Source organism: Somniosus microcephalus, chromosome 3 (genome assembly GCF_052327205.1).
Source record: "Somniosus microcephalus isolate GS21.2 chromosome 3, FLI_Smic_1.0, whole genome shotgun sequence".
NCBI classification, from domain to species: Eukaryota; Metazoa; Chordata; class Chondrichthyes; order Squaliformes; family Somniosidae; genus Somniosus; species Somniosus microcephalus.
Window position 1 is genome coordinate 368,851,797 of NC_140989.1, and position 19,328 is coordinate 368,871,124.

A 19,328-nucleotide genomic window follows, 5' to 3' on the forward strand; every position below is an offset into this window, starting at 1 on the left:
ATGATCAGCCATGATCTCATTGAATGGCAGAGCAGGCCCGAGGGGCCGAATGGCCTACTCCTGCTCCTATCTTCTCTGTTTCTATGAGGTGGTTGTTTTCCCAGAGAATAGCGGACCTCTGGAACAGGCTGGCATCTCATGCAGTGGACGCGGACTCGCTGAATCCCTTCGAGTGAGAGCTGGACCTGTTTCTGGCTGAGCTGGAGATCACCTCTTACAGAAGGTAGGTACTGCAGGGAGTTCAGGGCCAGAGTGATGATCTGGACTCGTTTCGATCGCCTAGATGTGTCGGAGAGGAATTTCCCAGATTTTTTTTCCCCCAAATTGGCCTGGGTTTTTTTACCATTTTTTTGCCCCTCCTAGGGATCACCTGGTTTCGGGTGGGGTGGATTGTGATCACAATTATGTGGGGCAGGCTGGATGGACCAGAGGGTCTTTACCCGTCCGTCATGGTTCGTATGTAAATGACCTGACCGAAAGCTGCAGACCAACAGCTGAACCCATCTGATCCAACTTGAAGCCCTGAGTCCTAATAGTTTGCGGATGATAGCCAACTGGATAACGAATCACTTGACTTCCTATATTCTTTGTGCCTTTTCTATTTTGTCTCTTATTCTTATGCATGGTTGTTAACCTGGACCAAAAATAAATATAAACAATTCAGTTGTAACTTTCAAAAGGGATTTGGATAAATACTTGAAAAGGAGAAATTCACAGGGCTGTGGGGAAAGAGCAGGGAGTAGGACTAATTGGGGAGCTCTTTCAAAGAGCCGGCACAGGCATGATGGGCTGAATGGCCTCCGCCTGTGCTGTTTGATTCTCCAATGTTGAGCGTATAAAGTTCCTCAAAGTCTGCATCTCCATTTGTGCACACGTTGGTTTAGTGAAGAACTAAGTAGTACCTATTGGGGCTGACTTAGAATGGCCAGCCCTAGACCGTGGGCCAGTGGAATTTCTGACCTCCTGCCCTTTTTTGAAGACTAAGGATGATCTTTGCCCTCTTAGGTTCTAATCAGAGTCCATGTTTGTGGTGTAAATCCAGTTGAAACGTACATCCGTTCCGGAACCCATGCTAGGAAGCCACCTTTGCCCTGGACACCAGGAAATGATGTAGCGGGAGTCGTGGAACAAGTGGGACAAGATGTCACGAAATTTAAGGTAATTTTGTTGTATTTTGTGAGTCTTAAAGTGGCTGCTTCCCCATCCCAAAAAAATTGTATTTTAAAAATAGTGTGCAGCCTCTTTTGTGGCAAATGTTTTATTTCTCTTAACAGCTCTTAAATCACCATAAACAACAACTTGCATTTATATAGCGCTTTTACCGTAGTAAAATGTCCCAAGGCACTTCACAGGAGCGTTATCAGTTAAAAATTGACACCGAACCACATAAGATGATATTAGGACAGGTTACCAAAAGCTTAGCCAAAGAGGTAGGTTTTTTGCAGAGTCTTAAAGGAGGAGAGGGAGAGATTTAGGGAGGGAATTCCAGAGCTTAGGGCAGAGGCAGCTGGTGGAGCAATTCAAATCGGGGATGCTCAAGAGGCCAGAATTGGAGAAACACAGATCTCTTGTAGGGACTGGAGGAGGTTACAGAGATAGGGAGGGACGAGGCTATGGAGGGATTTGAAAACAAAGCTGAGAATTTAAAAATTGCGGCGTTGCTGGACCGGGAGCCAATGTAGGTCAGTGAGCACAGAGGGAGATGGGTGAACGGGACTTGGTGTGAGTTAGGACACGGGGCAGTGAGCACAGGGGGTGATGGGTGAACGGGACTGGGTGTGTGTGAGGACACGGGGCAGTGAGCACAGGGGGTGATGGGTGAACGGGACTTGGTGTGAGTTAGGACACGGGGCAGTGAGCACAGGGGGTGATGGGTGAACGGGACTTGGTGTGAGGTAGGACATGCGGTAGTGAGCACAGGGGGTGATGGGTTAACGGGACTTGGTATGAGTTAGAACACGGGGCAGTGAGCACAGGGGTGAGGGGTGAACGGGACTTGGTGTGAGTTAGGACACGGGGCAGTGAGCACAGGGGGTGATGGGTGAACGGGACTGGGTGTGAGTTAGGACACGGGGCAGTGAGCACAGGGGGTGAGGGGTGAACGGGACTGGGTGTGTGTTAGGACACGGGGCAGTGAGCACGGGGTGAGGGGTGAACGGGACTTGGTGTGAGTTAGGACACGGGGCAGTGAGCACAGGGGGTGATGGGTGAACGGGACTGGGTGTGAGTTAGGACACGGGGCAGTGAGCACAGGGGGTGATGGGTGAACGGGACTGGGTGTGAGTTAGGACATGGGGCAGTGAGCACAGGGGGTGAGGGGTGAACGGGACTGGGTGTGAGTTAGGACACGGGGCAGTGAGCACAGGGGGTGAGGGGTGAACGGGACTGGGTGTGTGTTAGGACACGGGGCAGTGAGCACGGGGTGAGGGGTGAACGGGACTTGGTGTGAGTTAGGACACGGGGCAGTGAGCACAGGGGGTGATGGGTGAACGGGACTGGGTGTGAGTTAGGACACGGGGCAGTGAGCACAGGGGTGAGGGGTGAACGGGACTTGGTGTGAGTTAGGACACGGGGCAGTGAGCACAGGGGGTGATGGGTGAACGGGACTTGGTGTGAGTTAGGACACGGGGCAGTGAGCACAGGGGGTGATGGGTGAATGGGACTGGGTGTGAGTTAGGACACGGGGCAGTGAGCACAGGGGGTGAGGGGTGAACGGGACTGGGTGTGAGTTAGGACACGGGGCAGTGAGCACAGGGAGTGATGGGTGAACGGGACTGGGTGTGAGTTAGGACATGGGGCAGTGAGCACAGGGGGTGATGGGTGAACGGGACTTGGTGCGAGTTAGGACACGGGGCAGTGAGCACAGGGGGTGAGGGGTGAATGGGACTGGGTGTGAGTTAGGACACGGGGCAGTGAGCACAGGGGCGAGGGGTGAACGGGACCTGGTGTGAGTTAGGACACGGGGCAGTGAGCACAGGGGTGAGGGGTGAACGGGACTGGGTGTGAGTTAGGACATGGGGCAGTGAGCACAGCGGGTGAGGGGTGAACGGCACTGGGTGTGAGTTAGGACACGGGCAACAAAGGAGGAGAGCGAGGTGGAAAGGTTTGGAAAGGGAATTCCTTAGGCCCTAGACGGCTGAAGGCATGGCCACCCATGGTGGGGCGAAGGAAGTGGGGGATGCGCAAGAGGCCAGAACTGGAAAAACGCCAAGTTCTCAGAGGGTTGTCGGGCTGGAGGAGGTGACAGATAGGGAGCGGCGAGACCACGGAGGGATTTGAACACAAGGTCTTTCCAGGACTTGAATACTGTTACCATCCGTGGAGAGCTTTATTTGACCTCTTTCTTGCACTCTTAGACAGAAACATTGGGCTGGACTTTGCTACGGGGGCGGGTTGGAGGTGGGAAACCCACATTCGGGCTTGTTGTCCCGCCTCCATGGAGATGTGGCCAACCCACTGGATTTTCCTCTGATTGACCTTGTTGAGCCCGCCCTGTGGGCTCAGCAGGCCAATTAAGGGCCACCCAGCAACAGGTGACGTCAGAGATTGACATTTCACCTGTCAAAAGCTTTTGGCTGATGAAATATCAGTGTTTAACAGCTGTTTGAAGCTGTCAAGCACTGAAAAACTGCTAATTCAGCCTCAGTCCTTTCTCAGGATAACTTTAAAATCATTTTGCAGCAGAAACCAAGAAGCTGATTTTTTTTTTAAAATCGGAGCTTCTGTGGTTCTTGCAGCCGACTCCCGACACCGGAATGCAGGACTCCTGTAAAGGTAAGTAAAAGTAAGTTAAACTTATTTAAACACTTGCAAAACACTTACCTTTGCACTCCTGCACCCCTCACTCACCTGAACACTGGGCATCCCGACCCCTCCAAGACCTCAGACCCACGTCCCGCCTCGAAAACTTTTCGTGGTTTGGAGCTGTCGGGAAGCCCACAAACCAGCAATAAAAATCGCGAATAGGCAAAAAACTACCTGTTAACTACCTGTTAACAGGCAGTTTAATTGCCTTTAATCCCTTCCCGCCTCTGGGAGTCGGGTTCCAGCACTTGTCGGCAACCCGACTCCTATGAAATTGACATGGAGGCGGGTTGGAGGCGGGATGGGGTCGGGACCCCCGGATCTCCGATTTTTATCGCCCGCACGCCTCCAACCCGACTCCAGGGGCTTAGGAAAATCCAGCCCACTTCTCCTACATCTTCAGGCTTTTACAACCCAAACTTGGTTTCATGGTTTACCTCCTGTACTCTCCTTTTTCAACCTGCACTAAGGGCCTTGCCTCTTCCCATTGGTTTCTCAATAAAAACACATCTGATGCAATAGAAAAATGATTTATCTAATGTATTCCACACAAGCTCAGATTGCTGGATGCTCTTTATAACACGGTCCTCCAGATTCATGTGTTTTGTGTGTTGTGTTGTAATGACATTTATTAAAGCAAATGATATAATATGAAAAAATCATATGCTGCAGGGAGTTGAGACTAAGTAGAGCCTTCAGGTGAATCGGGGTTAAATAGCAGGGGATAATTGGACCAGGGTATGCAAATGTTATTCAGTCCCCATTTTCTGAAATTTTTAAATAATGCTTCTAAATTCATATTATTATTATTTATAGTTAAATTGCAAAACTTGGGGCAAGTTGAGAAGCAGAGTTGGTTGGAGCATTGGAGTTCCTGTACAGGATGAGAAGCTGGGAGCCACACTATGGGAGTGCTGCAGTGCCACCGGTGGTGGGAGGGTGTAATTACAGCGTGACGAGTTTACATAGGCAATTCTCATTATAAATGTCAACAGAGGAATTTATAGCGGAGATGTGTTTTTATTGAGAAACCAACGGGAAGAGGCAAGGCCCTTAGTGCACAGACTTGACATTTCTAATATATTATAAAATGTTGTTTTTGGTATGCTCTATAATCAATAAATTGCAAAGTTTTTACACATTTTGAACAGATTTAAAAATGAAACTCTTTGTCAATAAATGTGTCCTTTTTGCTCCGAGAGAGAAAGGGGACCGTGTTTTTACAAGTGGAACCATCACTGGCGGTTATGCGGAGTATACCATCGCTTCAGATGACTCAGTTTACCCTTTGCCAGATAATCTTAGCTACAAGGAAGGATCGGCTATTGGAATTCCTTACTTCACTGCGTATCGAGCGCTCCTGCACAAGTAAGACAATCGTGAATCTTATATCGACTGTAATTGTTTTTACCATGAGAGATGTCACACTATTGCAGGAGTTGCGTTGTCTTTACCCATTGGTATACCTTAACGCGCAGACCCTTAACGCTTGTTGGCTCCTTGAGTATCAGCCGTGACTCAGTGGGCAGCACCCTCGCCTCTGAGTCAGAAGGTTGTGGGTTTAAGCCACACTCCAGGGACTTGAGCTCAAAAATCTAGGCTGACACTCCAGTGCAGTACTGAGGGAGTGCTGCACTGTCGGAGGTGCCGTCTTTCGGATGAAACGTTAAAACCAAGGCCCTGTCTGCCCCCTAAGATGGATGTAAAAGATCCCACAGTAGTATTTCGAAGAAGAACAGGGGAGTTCTCCCCAGTGTTCTAGCCAATATTTATCCTTCAACCAACATCACTAAAACAGATTATCTGGTCATTATTGCTGTTTGAAAGGCACTATAGAAACGCAATTCCTTTTTTTCCTATTTCTGTATCACTTTAGGCAAATAAACAATATAGAGTGCAGCAGTATAAAAAATGAGTCCCCTACGCTGTGTGATAATTAACAGGTTACAAAGCCCTACTTGAGATGGACATAGTCACAGTCCTCTACTTGACATTTACAAACATATAGAATCATAGAAATTTACAGCACAGAAGGAGACCATTCGGCCCGTCGTGTCCATGCCGGCCAACAAAGGGCTCTCCAGCCTAATCCCACTTTCCAGCTCTTGGTCCGTAGCCCTGTAGGTTACGGCACTTCAAGTGCATATCCAAGCACTGTTTAAATGTGATGAGGGTCTCTGCCTCTACCACCCTTTCAGGCAGCCCACCCTCTGGGTGAAAAAAGTTCTCCTCAAATCCCCTCTAAACCTCCAACCAATTATTTTAAATCTATGCCCCCTGGTTATTGACCTCTGCTAAGGGAAATAGGTCCTTCCTATCCACTCTATCTAGGCCCCTCATAATTTTATACACCTCAGTTAAATCTCCCCTCAGCCTCCTCCGTTCCAAAGAAAACAACCCCAGCCTATTCAATCTTTCCTCATAGCTAAAATTCTCCAGCCCAGGCAACATTCTCGTAAATCTCCTCTGCACCCTCTCTAGTGCAATCACATCCTTCCTGTAATGTGGTGACCAGAACTGCACGCAGTACTCTAGCTGCAGCCTAACTAGTGTTTTATACAGTTCAAGCATAACCTCCCTGCTCTTATATTCTATGCCACAGCTAATAAAGGCAAGTATCCCGTATGCCTTCTTAACCACCTTATCTACCTGGCCTGCTACCTTCAGGGATCTGTGGACCTGCACTCCAAGGTCCCTTTGTTCCTCTACACTTCTCAGTATCCTACCATTTATTGTGTATTCCCTTGCCTTGTTAGCCCTCCCCAAATGCATTACCTCACACTTCTCCAGATTGAATTCCATTTGCCACTGTTTTGTCCACCTGACCAGTCCATTGATACCTTCCTGCAGTCTGCAGCTTTATTCATCAACCACCACACGGCCAATTTTTATATCATCTGCAAACTTCTTAATCATACTTCCTACATTCAAGTCCAAATCATTGCTATATACCACAAAAAGCAAAGGACCCAGTACTGAGCCCTGCGGGACCCCATTGGAAACATCCTTCCAGTCACAAAAACACCCTTCGACCATTACCCTCTGCCTCCTGCCTTTGAGCCAATTTTGGATCCAACTTGCCACTTTGCCTTGGATCCCATGGGCTTTTACTTTCGTGACCAGTCTGCCATGCACAGTCCTCTACTTGACATTTACAAACATATGGAATTCAAGGGCAGGAAAAGAGCAGCGGGTTCATCAAGCCTGCGCCACACCATGATGGCTGGTGCATCGTGACGAGACCCTTCCTACCCCTCCTCCCCCCACCCCGCAGCCATGTAATCTCCTGAGGTAATAAAACAGAGAAAAAACCCGGGCCAATAAGGGAAAAAAATCCTCTGGCATATTCCTCTCCGACCCCCTCAGGTGATGGAAACCAGTCCGGGAGAGGGTGGTACATATTAATGAAAGTTGATCATTATGAAATGCTTCACCTGTAAACACTGCAAAATAACCCTGACTGAATCTGCCAGTAGCTTGTAATGAGTGCTGTCACTGTGTGGCTCAGGAAGCCCGTTTACGTCTCTGTAGTGTATGTACCCGTCTACCCTTAAGGAAATTATTGTGTGTAACCGTTCACCTTTAAGGGAACTACTTTAAGTGTGGCACTACTTGTTTGGCTTCTGTATACTGTAATACCGACAGTGACCACACCAGTATATAAGTGTTGTGACAGGATAACTGGGGCAGATTCGCCCGGACCTTCGAATAGTAAAGACCTGTTTGTTGTTATTTCTGAAGTCTGTGTATTTATTAACTGCACAACCCACAGACTTTACAGTGGCGACGAGTCCGATCGTACCCTGCGGCAAGATTACCAAAGCAAGAAGAGCGTCGAAGAGAGGCAACCGCCCTCGTCGTGCTGCTGGAAGAAAACACGAGGCTGCAGCAGGAGAAAGGTGGAAGACTTTAGCAACAAAAGCTTCCATTAGCAACAGGCACTGACTACCCTTCTACCACGGTGCGGAGTGAGCCGATCAGCAGGGACCAAGCCGGCCGAAGAGACTGTGAGTAGGGGAAGGTGTAGAGAATATCCGGAGGATAAGGGCAGAGCACTCGACCTCGGTCGAGGGGGAGCTGAGCCGGTCAAAAGTCGGGTCCAACGGCGTCGGGTGACAGCCGGACCGCGATCGGCGGGAAAAATCCGGGCAGCGACCGCAGCCACGAAGCGCTGAGCCTGCGAGTAGGCGCGGGAAGAGAAACCCAGCCGCAGCCGGGGAGGGAAACACCGGTCTGCGAGAGGGCTGGGGAGGCGAACGGGAACCGTGCGGGTGAGAGCCGGGGGCGGAGAGAGAGACTGCGAGGAGCCAGTCCAGCGGCTGAGCTGTTCTCCACCAACGGGGTACTCAGAGCCGGCAAAACCGAACGTGCGGGAGTGGGAGAGAGACACAGCCGAAAACGGGGTGAGAGACTGCGCGAGAGCCAGTCCAGCGGCTGAACTGTCCTCCGTTAACGGGGTGTACCCAGCGCCGGTAGAGCCGTGCGGGCGGGAGGAGAAGACAGAGCCGAGTAGGGGGAGCTGTGCGAGAGCCAGCCCAGCGGCTGAACCTGTCCGCTGCGGGGAAAGCGTACCCCTTCCACCAGGAAGAAACGCGGGAAGCCGCCATTAGGCGGAGGAGCCAACAAAAGCGGGAAACCGCCATTGAAGTGGGCGGGGAGAGAAAGGAAGAGCGGGAAACCGCCAAATTCGCGGGAAAAGCTGCCATCTTAGAAAAAAAAAAATACATAAGAATTTAAAGAAATATTTGTGTTGTACCCAAAGAAAGGAAGATGCCTAAGCGTGGGGACAGCAACGATTTTAACTCCGAAATAGAAGACTGGCCCACGTACGTGGAACGTATTGAGATACATTGTAAGGCTACCAAAATAGCTAAGGAGGAAAAAGCTGTAACCTTACTTAACATGATGGGTGCGAAAACATTCGGGTTGTTGAAACATCTTCTCTCTCCAGCTAAACCGGCGGATCAGACTTTCGAGGATATAGTAGCGGTGCTGAAGGATCACTTGAACCCCACACCGTTGAAGCTGGCTGAACAATTCAGATTCTATGCGAGAACGCAGAAGAAAGACGAAAGCAACGCGGAATACTTGGTCGAACTGCGGAGGCTAGCGAAACACTGCCAGTTCGGAGGGAATCTGACAGAGGCACTGCGAGACAAGTTCGTATGTGGATTGTCCAAAGAAGGGACGCAAAAGCGACTACTGGAAGAGAACAACCTCACACTTGACAGGGCTGTCCTTATAGCCGCATCATACGAAGCCGCAGCAAAAGGAACGGCGGTAATGCAGCGGAAGACGGTGGCACTAGGGGTGGACCACATCACCTCGAGGACTACGAAATGCTATCGTTGTGGGAAGACAACACACGACCAGAAGCGTTGCTGGGGTAAAAACCAAGAATGCCGGAAATGTGGCAAGATCGGGCACATAGCTAAAGTGTGCCGGTCAGGAACGACGTACAACAATGACGAGTCCTCACAAAAATGGTACAGAAAGGTACAAGAGGCGACTAGGAAGAGTCTGAAGGAACAGAAGTCGGACTCACACTCCAAACACAAAGGACTGGACAGTCTGAGAATCCACAACGTGAGCAATGAAGCCGACCGACAAACTATTTGGATAACGTTACAGATTGAGAAGGTCCAAGTAAAAATGGAAGTAGACACCGGATCGGCGTTGACTGTCATGAATAAGCATGACTATAAAAAGTTTTTCAAGCATATTCCACTACGGAATACGGATCTAGTGCTGCAGACATACACGGGGCACAAAGTATTCCCCATCGGAAAACTAGAGGTTAAGGTGAGATACCAGGATAAAGTTCACCACCGGTTAGATCTGTATGTGTTGCCTGAGGGAGGTCCACCACTTCTGGGACGAGAGTGGATCCGAAAAATAAAGATGGACTGGCATGCACTAAACACCATGACGGTGGAGTCTGAAAAAGAGGATGTCAAACCTGAACGGTTGTCCAGAATATTAGACGAAGCTAAAGAGGTATTCCAGCAAGGACTGGGAACGCTGCGAGGTATTAAAGCAAAGGTCAAGATTGCAGAACATGCAAGCCCAAAGTTTTTTAAGGCCAGATCGGTACCGTACGCAATACGACCAGCAGTAGAGGCAGAACTAGAAGAACTTGAACGATCAGGGGTTCTGTCAAAAGTAGACTGGAGTGAGTGGGCCACGCCCATTGTTCCCGTCATGAAATCCTCACCAAGTAATAAGCCAGGGGGACCGGGGAAGGTCCGTATCTGCGGAGATTTCAAGATCACAGTGAATCCGGTACTGCACACGGTACAATACCCGCTTCCGCGGATTGAAGATATTTTTGCTTCATTGGCTGGAGGGAAGCACTTCACGAAGATAGACTTGGCTCAGGCATATTTACAGATGGAGGTTGAGGAAGAGTCACGCCAATACCTCACCATCAACACTCACAGAGGCTTGTATCGCTATAATAGACTGGTCTTTGGAGTAGCTTCGGCGCCAGCAATTTGGCAGAGGGCCATGGAACAGGTGTTACAAGGAATTCCAAGCACGCAGTGCTACTTAGATGATATTCTAATCACGGGAAAAGATGAGGAAGAACACCTCACGAATTTGAAACTGGTACTCACCAGGTTGAAGGAGTATGGCCTTCGGGTTAATCGCAAGAAGTGTGAGTTTTTCCAAAAACGGATCTCATACTGCGGTCATGTCATTGACCGAGAGGGACTACATAAGTCACCGGAAAAGATAGAAGCGGTCGTGAAGGCCCCCGCTCCAGGAAACGTGTCACAGCTAAGGTCATTCTTGGGGTTGATTAATTATTATCACAAGTTTCTGCCAAATTTATCTACGGTGCTGCATCCGCTAAATGAGCTGTTGCGGAAAGAAACACCATGGAGGTGGAGTGAAGAATGCAAAAAGGCTTTTCGCAGGAGCAAGGAGTTGATTACCTCTGAAGAAGTGTTGGCTCATTTCAACCCAGCATTACCCCTTCGGCTAGCTTGTGATGCTTCCCCGTACGGAATTGGGGCAGTACTTTCGCACAGACTACCAAATGGCTCGGAAAGGCCGGTGGCATTCGCGTCCCGATCATTGACACCAGCGGAACGAAATTACGCCCAGATAGATAGGGAGGCCCTCAGTCTTGTGTGGGGCGTGAAGAAATTCAACCATTACCTGCAGTGTAAGAGGTTCACATTGCTGACGGACCACCAGCCGTTGGTGTCCATATTCAACCCAAACAAGGCCGTTTCTACCATGACGGCACAAAGGTTACAAAGATGGTCAGTTTTACTTGGGGCACACCAGTATGATATTGAATACAAATGGTCCAAACAGCATGGTAACGCTGATGGGCTATCACGCTTGCCATTGCCGATGGTAGAAGAAGCGAGGACAGTGGACCCAGTAGAGTTGTTCCACTCATCAGTAGTGGAGTGTCTGCCGATAACAAACTCAATGATTGAGAATGAGACAAGGAATGACCCGACTCTTTCACGAGTCTATGATTTAACGGTGGAGGGATGGCCAGCACAGTGCGAACCAACACTGCAAGCATTCTCACAGAGGAAAGAACAACTGTCAGTGTGTCGAGGAACCCTGATGTGTGGGTCTAGAGTGGTGATTCCACCCAAACTCCAAAAGAGGGTACTCAAGGAGCTGCACGAAGGACACCTGGGTGGCGTAAAGATGAAGAATCTAGCAAGGGCGTTTGTGTGGTGGCCAGGCATCGATGGGGACATAGAGGAGATCACGAAGAATTGCCTAGGATGTCAGAGGGTTCAGAATGCGCCACCACAGGCTCCTCTGCACCCATGGGAGTGGCCCTCATCTCCCTGGCAAAGAGTACACATCGACTTTGCTGGTCCATTTATGGACTCGATGTTCCTAATAGCGGTAGATGCCCACTCCGAGTGGCCAGAAGTAATTAAGATGACCACCACCACGACGGAAAAAACCATCACGGTGTTAAGGACTATGTTTGCTCGGAATGGCCTGCCAGAACAGATCTGTTCTGACAATGGACCGCAATTTGTATCTGAGGAATTTAAGAAATTCTTAAAGAGCAATGGAGTTAAACATTGCACGTCAGCCCCATACCATCCCGCCTCCAATGGATTGGCTGAAAGGTTTGTCCAGACCTTCAAGAAGGCCGTAAAGGCCATGAGTAATGAAGACATAAGTTTACAGCATAAGGTGGATAGTTTTTTGTTGGCATACCGAAATGCAACCCATGCGGTCACAAATCAAACTCCCGCGATGATGTTTTGTAATAGATGCCTACGATGTCGGCTGGATTTACTCAAACCAAACGTCAGAAGGGACGTAGAGAACCGGCAATTCCAGGGCATGAACGAAAGGGCCACTAGATCCTTCCAGACCGGTCAACGAGTTTTGGCCCGGGACTATCGTACTGAGAAATGGCAGCCTGGAACGATTGGAAAAAGGCTAGGCCCGTTGATGTACACTGTGGACATTGGAGACAATATAATAAGGCGCCATGTTGACCAGATCATAGGGTCCGCCACAAATGGGCCCCCGACTTCACCACCTTACCCGGATAAGGTTGAGACTGAGTTACCCAGAACACCTACGTCCGATCTGGTAGTTCTGGAGTCAGAGGAACCTGACACTGTGCTTCGAGCCGATTCAACTTTACCAGAAACACCTACTAGCCCGCTTGGAATGACGACACCACTGCGGCGTTACCCGGACAGAATCTGGAAACCTCCCGAAAGACTGAATCTATGAACTGTCTTAAATAAATCTGTATATATATATGTGATAATGTATGTCCACTATGGACTCAGTATGTTGAAAGCTAAAAAGGGAGGATTGTAGTGTATGTACCCGTCTACCCTTAAGGAAATTATTGTGTGTAACCGTTCACCTTTAAGGGAACTACTTTAAGTGTGGCACTACTTGTTTGGCTTCTGTATACTGTAATACCGACAGTGACCACACCAGTATATAAGTGTTGTGACAGGATAACTGGGGCAGATTCGCCCGGACCTTCGAATAGTAAAGACCTGTTTGTTGTTATTTCTGAAGTCTGTGTATTTATTAACTGCACAACCCACAGACTTTACAGTCTCTGATTATCCCTCTGTTTTATTATCCAATGTTTGTGTTCCGTCAAATGAAATGAACAAATGAGGATTTGACAAGTGATTTGTCAAGGCAACACATCCTGCGACAGATTAAGAACTTAGGAACCGGAGGAGGCCCTTCAACCCCTTGAGCCTGTTCGTGGCTAATCTGTATCTTAACTTGATCGACTTGGTTCCGTAACCCTCAATACCCTTACCTAACAAAAATCTATCAATCTCAATTTTGAAATTTTCAATTGACCCCCTTGCCTCAACAGCTTTTTGGGGAGAATGTTCCAGATTCCCACTGCCCTTTGTGTGAAGAAGTGCTTCCTGACATCACCCCTGAACGGCCTGGCTCTAAGTTTAAGGTTCTGCCCCCTTGTTCTGGACTTTCCCACCAGAGGAAATAGTTTCTCTCTCTCGACCCCATCGAATCCTTTACTCTCAATTAGATCACCCCTCAGTCTTTTATACTCAAGGGAATACAAGCCTAAATTCGGCAGATTTCCTGCCGAGTCCCCACGGTTTTGACGGAAGTCGCCCCAGAGGTTGTGTAAATGCCAGTATCCGAGCAGTGAGCAATCACCAGCTTCAGTTCTAGTTGTGGAGAAATCCCAAACGGACAATCTCTCATTTGGACTCCTTTCTGTTTCAGAGCTGGTGCGAGAGCAGCAGAGACGGTTCTGGTTCATGGGGCGAGCGGAGGGGTAAGCTGCATCGACTAAAGGCCCAGGAGTTCTGGGGCAAATCATAATACTTGGGGATTGCTGCAGCCTCGTATAACCAATGACATCGCTACCGGCGGCTGCCAATCTTTCATTCGCTAAACTCCGTCTCTGCAATTCTCTCCCCAAATCATGTTGTCCTGCCATCTGCCTCCCTGAATTCCAAAGTCCATCTCTTGTCCTCGTTCCCCCAGTTCCTCCTTTTTCCCGTTGGTGTCTACTTCTTCACCCTATGAAATACTTCATAGAGAGAATACGTTTTCATCCACTATATTCCAGAGGCTAAACCATAGGTACATGCCACTCTTTTCTATTTTATCTATATAGTTGAACAGTGTTGGAAGGGGAGAGTTTAAACTTGCCCCAATCCTTAGTCTCTATTCACGTTCAAGTACAAAATAGTTTAGAACCACAGAATGTTACAGCGCAGAAGGAGGCCATTTGGCCCATTGTGTCTGCTGGCTCCTTGCGACAGCAATCCAAAACGAATCCCTCTGCCCTGCTTTCTCCTCGTAGCCCTCCATCTTCCTCTACTCCAGATCTTTTCCCTTAAAAGGCGCGATGGTCTCTGCCTCAACCACTCCCTGTGGAAAAGCAACCCATGCTCCAACCAAACCCTAGGCAATAGAAATTTCCCCTGAGATCTCTCCTTACTTTTAAGTGACAGTTTTAAATCGATGACTTTTCATTACTGACTCCCGAACCAGAGGAGATATTCTTTCCCTATTCAACTTAATCAAACCCCTCACAATTTTTAAAACCTCTATTAAATCTATTGGTCTTCTCTGATCCAGTAGAAATAACCCACCATCTCGAGTATCTCATCGTAATTATAATTTTCCATTTCTGGCATTCAGACACGCGTTCGAATCATCCAGCACAGGAGGAGGCCATTCGGCCCATCGTGCCTGTGCCAGCTCTTTGAAAGAGCTCCAGTTAGTCCCACTATATTTCATGTTATATGTGTCCATGTTTGAAATCACCCTGTGCGACATCGGTGTCAAACACGTTTCTATGAAATTCCTCTTTATTTTTTAACTTTTTATAACAAAGGCGATGAGCCACTTTGTTTAAATAGTTTGTACAAACCCGTGGGATTATTAATATTGCACAGCACAATCCCAGCGCTGCTTTTCCTGACTCGTATCCGCATGTGAAAAAAATGAATAAATCTCAATTTGAAATGAGAAGTGCAGTCTGGAAAAAAATGTCAGCACTTGGAATTTGGATTTGTGAGCTTGCTTGCAGCAGTTGGAGAGCAGAGCTATTGTGTTTGGCTGCAGCGGGACCACTGATGAAACTGAGAAGCTGCCTCCTTGAAAGGTAGTGTGTAATTATTGTACTGACTTTCAGGTTGGGATAGCAGCCTGTCAGATTGCCAGAGCCTACGGCCTAAAGGTGCTCGGTACAGCCGGGACTCAGGAAGGACTAAGTCTGGCTCAGCAGAATGGAGCTCACAAGACTTTCAACCACAGGGAGACTGGCTACATCGATAAGATCAAGGTACAGACCCAGCACTTCCAAATCTCCATTGGTCATGCACTGACTATATTTACATTTCCTAAGGCTGCGTGGTTCCAAAACGAAACAAGGCACAAGAGTTAGCAGACTGACTAATGACTCCGTGTTGCTGGCAGGCCCCGTCAGTCTTCTTCTTGTCTCCTGGCACTCAAGTATAAAAAGGACGGTGTAGCCCACGGCTGTGGTCCTGCTCAGAGGATTGCGAGTAATAAACAGCCGTGTAAACTGAGAGAACTCGCATTTCTAAAGCGCCTTTCACCACCTCAGGACGTCCCAAAGCGCTTTACAGCGAATGAAGTACTTTCTGAAGTGTGGTTACTGTTGTAATGTAGGAAACGCGCCAGCCAGTTTGCGCACAGCAAGCTCCCACAAACAGCAATGAAATAAATCACCAGATAATGTTTTAGTGATACGGTTAAGGGATAAATGTTGGCCAGGACACCAGGGAAAACTCCCCTGCTCCTCTTCCACATAGTGGCTGTGGGATCTTTTACGGCCACCTGAGAGAGCAGACGTGGCCTCGGTTTAATGTTTCATCCCAAAGACTGTACGTCCGACAGTGCAGCGCTCCCTCAGTACTGCCCCTGACAGTGCAGCGCTCCCTCAGTACTGCTCCTCTGACAGTGCAGCGCTCCCTCAGTACTGCTCCTCTGACAGTGCAGCGCTCCCTCAGTACTGCTCCTCTGACAGTGCAGCGCTCCCTCAGTACTGCTCCTCTGACAGTGCAGCGCTCCCTCAGTACTGCTCCTCTGACAGTGCAGCGCTCCCTCAGTACTGCTCCTCCGACAGTGCAGCGCTCCCTCAGTATTGCCCCTCCGACAGTGCAGCGCTTCCTCAGTACTGCCCTTGACAGTGCAGCGCTCCCTCAGTACTGCTCCTCCAACAGTGCAGCGCTCCCTCAGTACTGCCCCTCCGACAGTGCAGCACTCCCTCAGTACTGCTCCTCCAACAGTGCAGCGCTCCCTCAGTACTGCTCCTCCAACAGTGCAGCGCTCCCTCAGTACTGCCCCTCCGACAGTGCAGCACTCCCTCAGTACTGCCCCCCCGTCTGGCTCCTCAAGTGGATGTAAAAGATTCTACGGCACTATTTCAAAGAAGAACAGGGGGAGTTCTCCCCGGTGTTCCGGGCCAATATTTATCCCTCAACCAACATCACTAAAAACAGATTATCTGATCATTACCTCATTGCTGTTTGCGGGAGCTTGCTGTGCACAAATTGGATGCTGCATTTCCTACATTGCAACAGTAACTACACTTCAAAAAAAAGTACTTCATTGGCCGTGAACTGCTTTGGGACATCCTGAGGTTGTGAAACGCGCTATAGAAATGCAAGTCTGTCTTTCTTTTGATTGCCCGACTTTGGTTCAGCTAAGTTGACCAATCGATTCAGTTGCGCGCAGGAATGGAGAAAGCAAACCAACATAATGGTCTACTTCAGTTGGTCAGAAAATTGTACCTTGATTGGCATTATCATTTACGAGTAGCTAATTAATAACCTCCACTTTTTTCCGTTAAGGATTATACAGGAGGTCGAGGAGTAAATATGATCATAGAAATGTTGTCCAATGTGAATCTGAGCAACGATCTGCAGCTCCTTTCAAATGGTGGGCGAGTGATTGTAAGTAAGAGGTCACTGAACAGTGTCATCGCATAGCAGCTGATTATATTGGCACTGTGATTGGTCTTCGTTTTATTGAACAGCCCCTTGAGGCTGCTGCATATAGCTAGAATGTACAGCACAGACACAAGCCAGTCGGCCCAACTGGTCCATGCCGGTGTTCATGCTCCACACGAGCCTCCTCCCACCCCATTTCATCTAATCCGCCATTCAATTAGATTGTGGCTGATCTGTATCTTAACTCCATATACCCGCCTTGGTTCTGTAACCCTTAATACCCTTACCCAACAAAAATCTATCAATCTCAGTTTTGACACTTTCAATTGACCCCCAGCCTCAAAACATTTTAGGGGGGAGAGAGTTCCAGATTCCCGCTACCCTTTGTGTGAAGAAGTGCTTCCTGACATCACCCCTGAACGGCCTGGCTCTAATTTTAAGGTTCTGCCCCCTTGTTCTGGACTCCCCCCACCAGAGGAAATAGTTTCTCTCTATCGACCCGATCACCTCCTTTAATCATCTTAAACACCTCAATTAGATCACCCCTTAATCTTCTATAATCAAGGGAATACAAGCCTAGTCCCTGAAACGTCTTCATAATTTAACCCTTTTAGCCCCGGTGTCAGTCTGGTGAATCTGGGCCGCTCCCCCTCCAAGGCCAGTCTATCCTTCCTGAGGTGCGAGGCCCAGAACTGAATGCAGTTGGCAGTAAGATGTGCAATTTACACTGCAGTTAGAACTGCTTTTATTCTACAGATTGTAGGCTGCAGAGGTTCCATTGAGATAAATCCCAGGGATACCATGGCCAAGGAGTCCAGCATCATCGGGGTTGCATTGGGTACTGCAACTAAGGTAAGAAGGGCACTTTTCAAATGGTTGTTTTAAGGATCAGAGGGTAGGGTTCTCGCATGGACTCCTAATGCACCTGTACCACTTGTGGTAAACCACTGTCGTTCACTGTGTTCACTATTGTTGTTGTTGTTGTCGTTCACTCTTGTTTCACTGTTTATACCTGACTCTGCCTCAGCTGACTCCGCCCTTGGCTACCTAGTATAAGGACGGCCGCACGGCAGCTCTCTGGCATTCGGTCGTCCACTAGAGGCATAGTCCTGATCTGTTGAAGTGCAATTCAGTAGTTAATAAAAGCCTGTCGTTCTGAACTCTGCTCAGCCTTTTATTAGAATTGATAGCGCATCACCACTTTCATCAACACAGCAAAGAGAGGGATTTGCTACAAGTGTTAATGTATGAGAACAGTAACAATTAGAATTTCTACCCTTCCACGTGTGTAAGCGACCAACACAGGAATTTATCGTTCTTAAATGTGTTTCTTTAGGTTTTTCCCTTCCCTACATCTACAGGTTAATTATTTGGATCTCACTTTATCTGTTTAGCAGCCTTTGACACGGTTGACCACTCCATCCTCTCCAACGCCTCTCCACCGTCGTCCAGCTGGGTGGGACTGCACTCGCCTGGTTCCATTCTTATCTATCTAATCGTAGCCAGAGAATCACCTAAAACGGCTTCTCTTCCCGCTCCCGCATCGTTACCTCTGGTGTCCCCCCAGGGATCTATCCTTGGCCCCCTGCTATTTCTCATCTACATGCTGCCCCTTGGCGACATCATCCGAAAACACAGCATCAGTTTCCACATGTACACTGACGACACCCAGCTCTACCTCACCACCACTTCTCTCAACCTCTCCACGGTCTCTAAATTGTCCGACTGCTTGTCTGACATCCAGTTCTGGATGAGCAGAAATTTTCTCCAATTAAATATTGAGAAGACCGAAGCCATTGTTTTCGGTCCCTGCCACAAACTCCGTTCCCTAGCCACTGACTCCATCCCTTCCCCTAACATCTGTTTGAGGCTGAACCACACTGTTCGCAACCTTGGTGTCATATTTGACCCTGAAATGAGCTTCTGATCACTCTGCAGCATAACTAAGACCGCCTACCTCCACCTCCGTAACATCGCCCGTCTCCGCCCCTGCCTCAGCTCATCCGCTGCTGAAACCCTCATCTGTGTCTTTGTTACCTCTAGACTTGACTATTCCAACGCACTCCAGGCTGGCCCCCCACATTCTACCCTCCGTAAACTTGAGATCATCCAAAACTCGGCTGCCCGTGTCCTAAGTCGCACCAAGTCCCGTTCACCCATCACCCCCTGTGCTCACTGACCTACATTGGCTCCCGGTTAAGCAACGTCTCGATTTCAAAATTCTCATCCTTGTTTTCAAATCCCTCCATGGCCTCACCCCTCCCTATCTCTGTAATCTCCTCCAGCTCCACAACCCCCCGAGATATCTGCGCTCCTCTAATTCTGCCCTCTTGAGCATCCCTGATTATAATCGCTCAACTATTGGTGGCCGTACCTTCTGTTGCCTGGAATTCCCTGCCTAAACCCCTCCCTCCGCCTCTCTTTCCTACTTTAAGACTCTCCTTAAAACCGACCTTTTTGGACCTAGCTTTTGGTCACCTGCCCTAATTTATCCTTATGCGGCTTGGTGTCAAATTCTTTGGGGGAAAAATTGAGTGGTAGCGCCCCAAGAAGGAAACGGGGTGCTACTGGAAGCACCCTGCC

The 19,328-nt window shown here is 48.7% G+C and overlaps 1 protein-coding gene across 3 annotated transcripts in view; it reads left to right on the top strand.

Moving 5' to 3' along the window:
- Positions 1 to 19,328, top strand: part of cryz (crystallin, zeta (quinone reductase)) — a 39,277-nt gene that overhangs the window by 14,708 nt on the left and 5,241 nt on the right. For 2 of the 3 annotated variants that reach the window (XM_085983568.1, XM_085983567.1), the window contains exons 3-8: positions 1,006 to 1,158; positions 5,009 to 5,172; positions 13,540 to 13,591; positions 14,963 to 15,112; positions 16,647 to 16,748; positions 17,502 to 17,597. In XM_085983568.1, coding sequence (XP_085839694.1) covers positions 1,006 to 1,158; positions 5,009 to 5,172; positions 13,540 to 13,591; positions 14,963 to 15,112; positions 16,647 to 16,748; positions 17,502 to 17,597 — 717 coding nt within the window. The remainder of the gene's footprint in view (positions 1 to 1,005; positions 1,159 to 5,008; positions 5,173 to 13,539; positions 13,592 to 14,962; positions 15,113 to 16,646; positions 16,749 to 17,501; positions 17,598 to 19,328) is intronic. The other variant, XM_085983566.1, reaches the window with a different exon arrangement.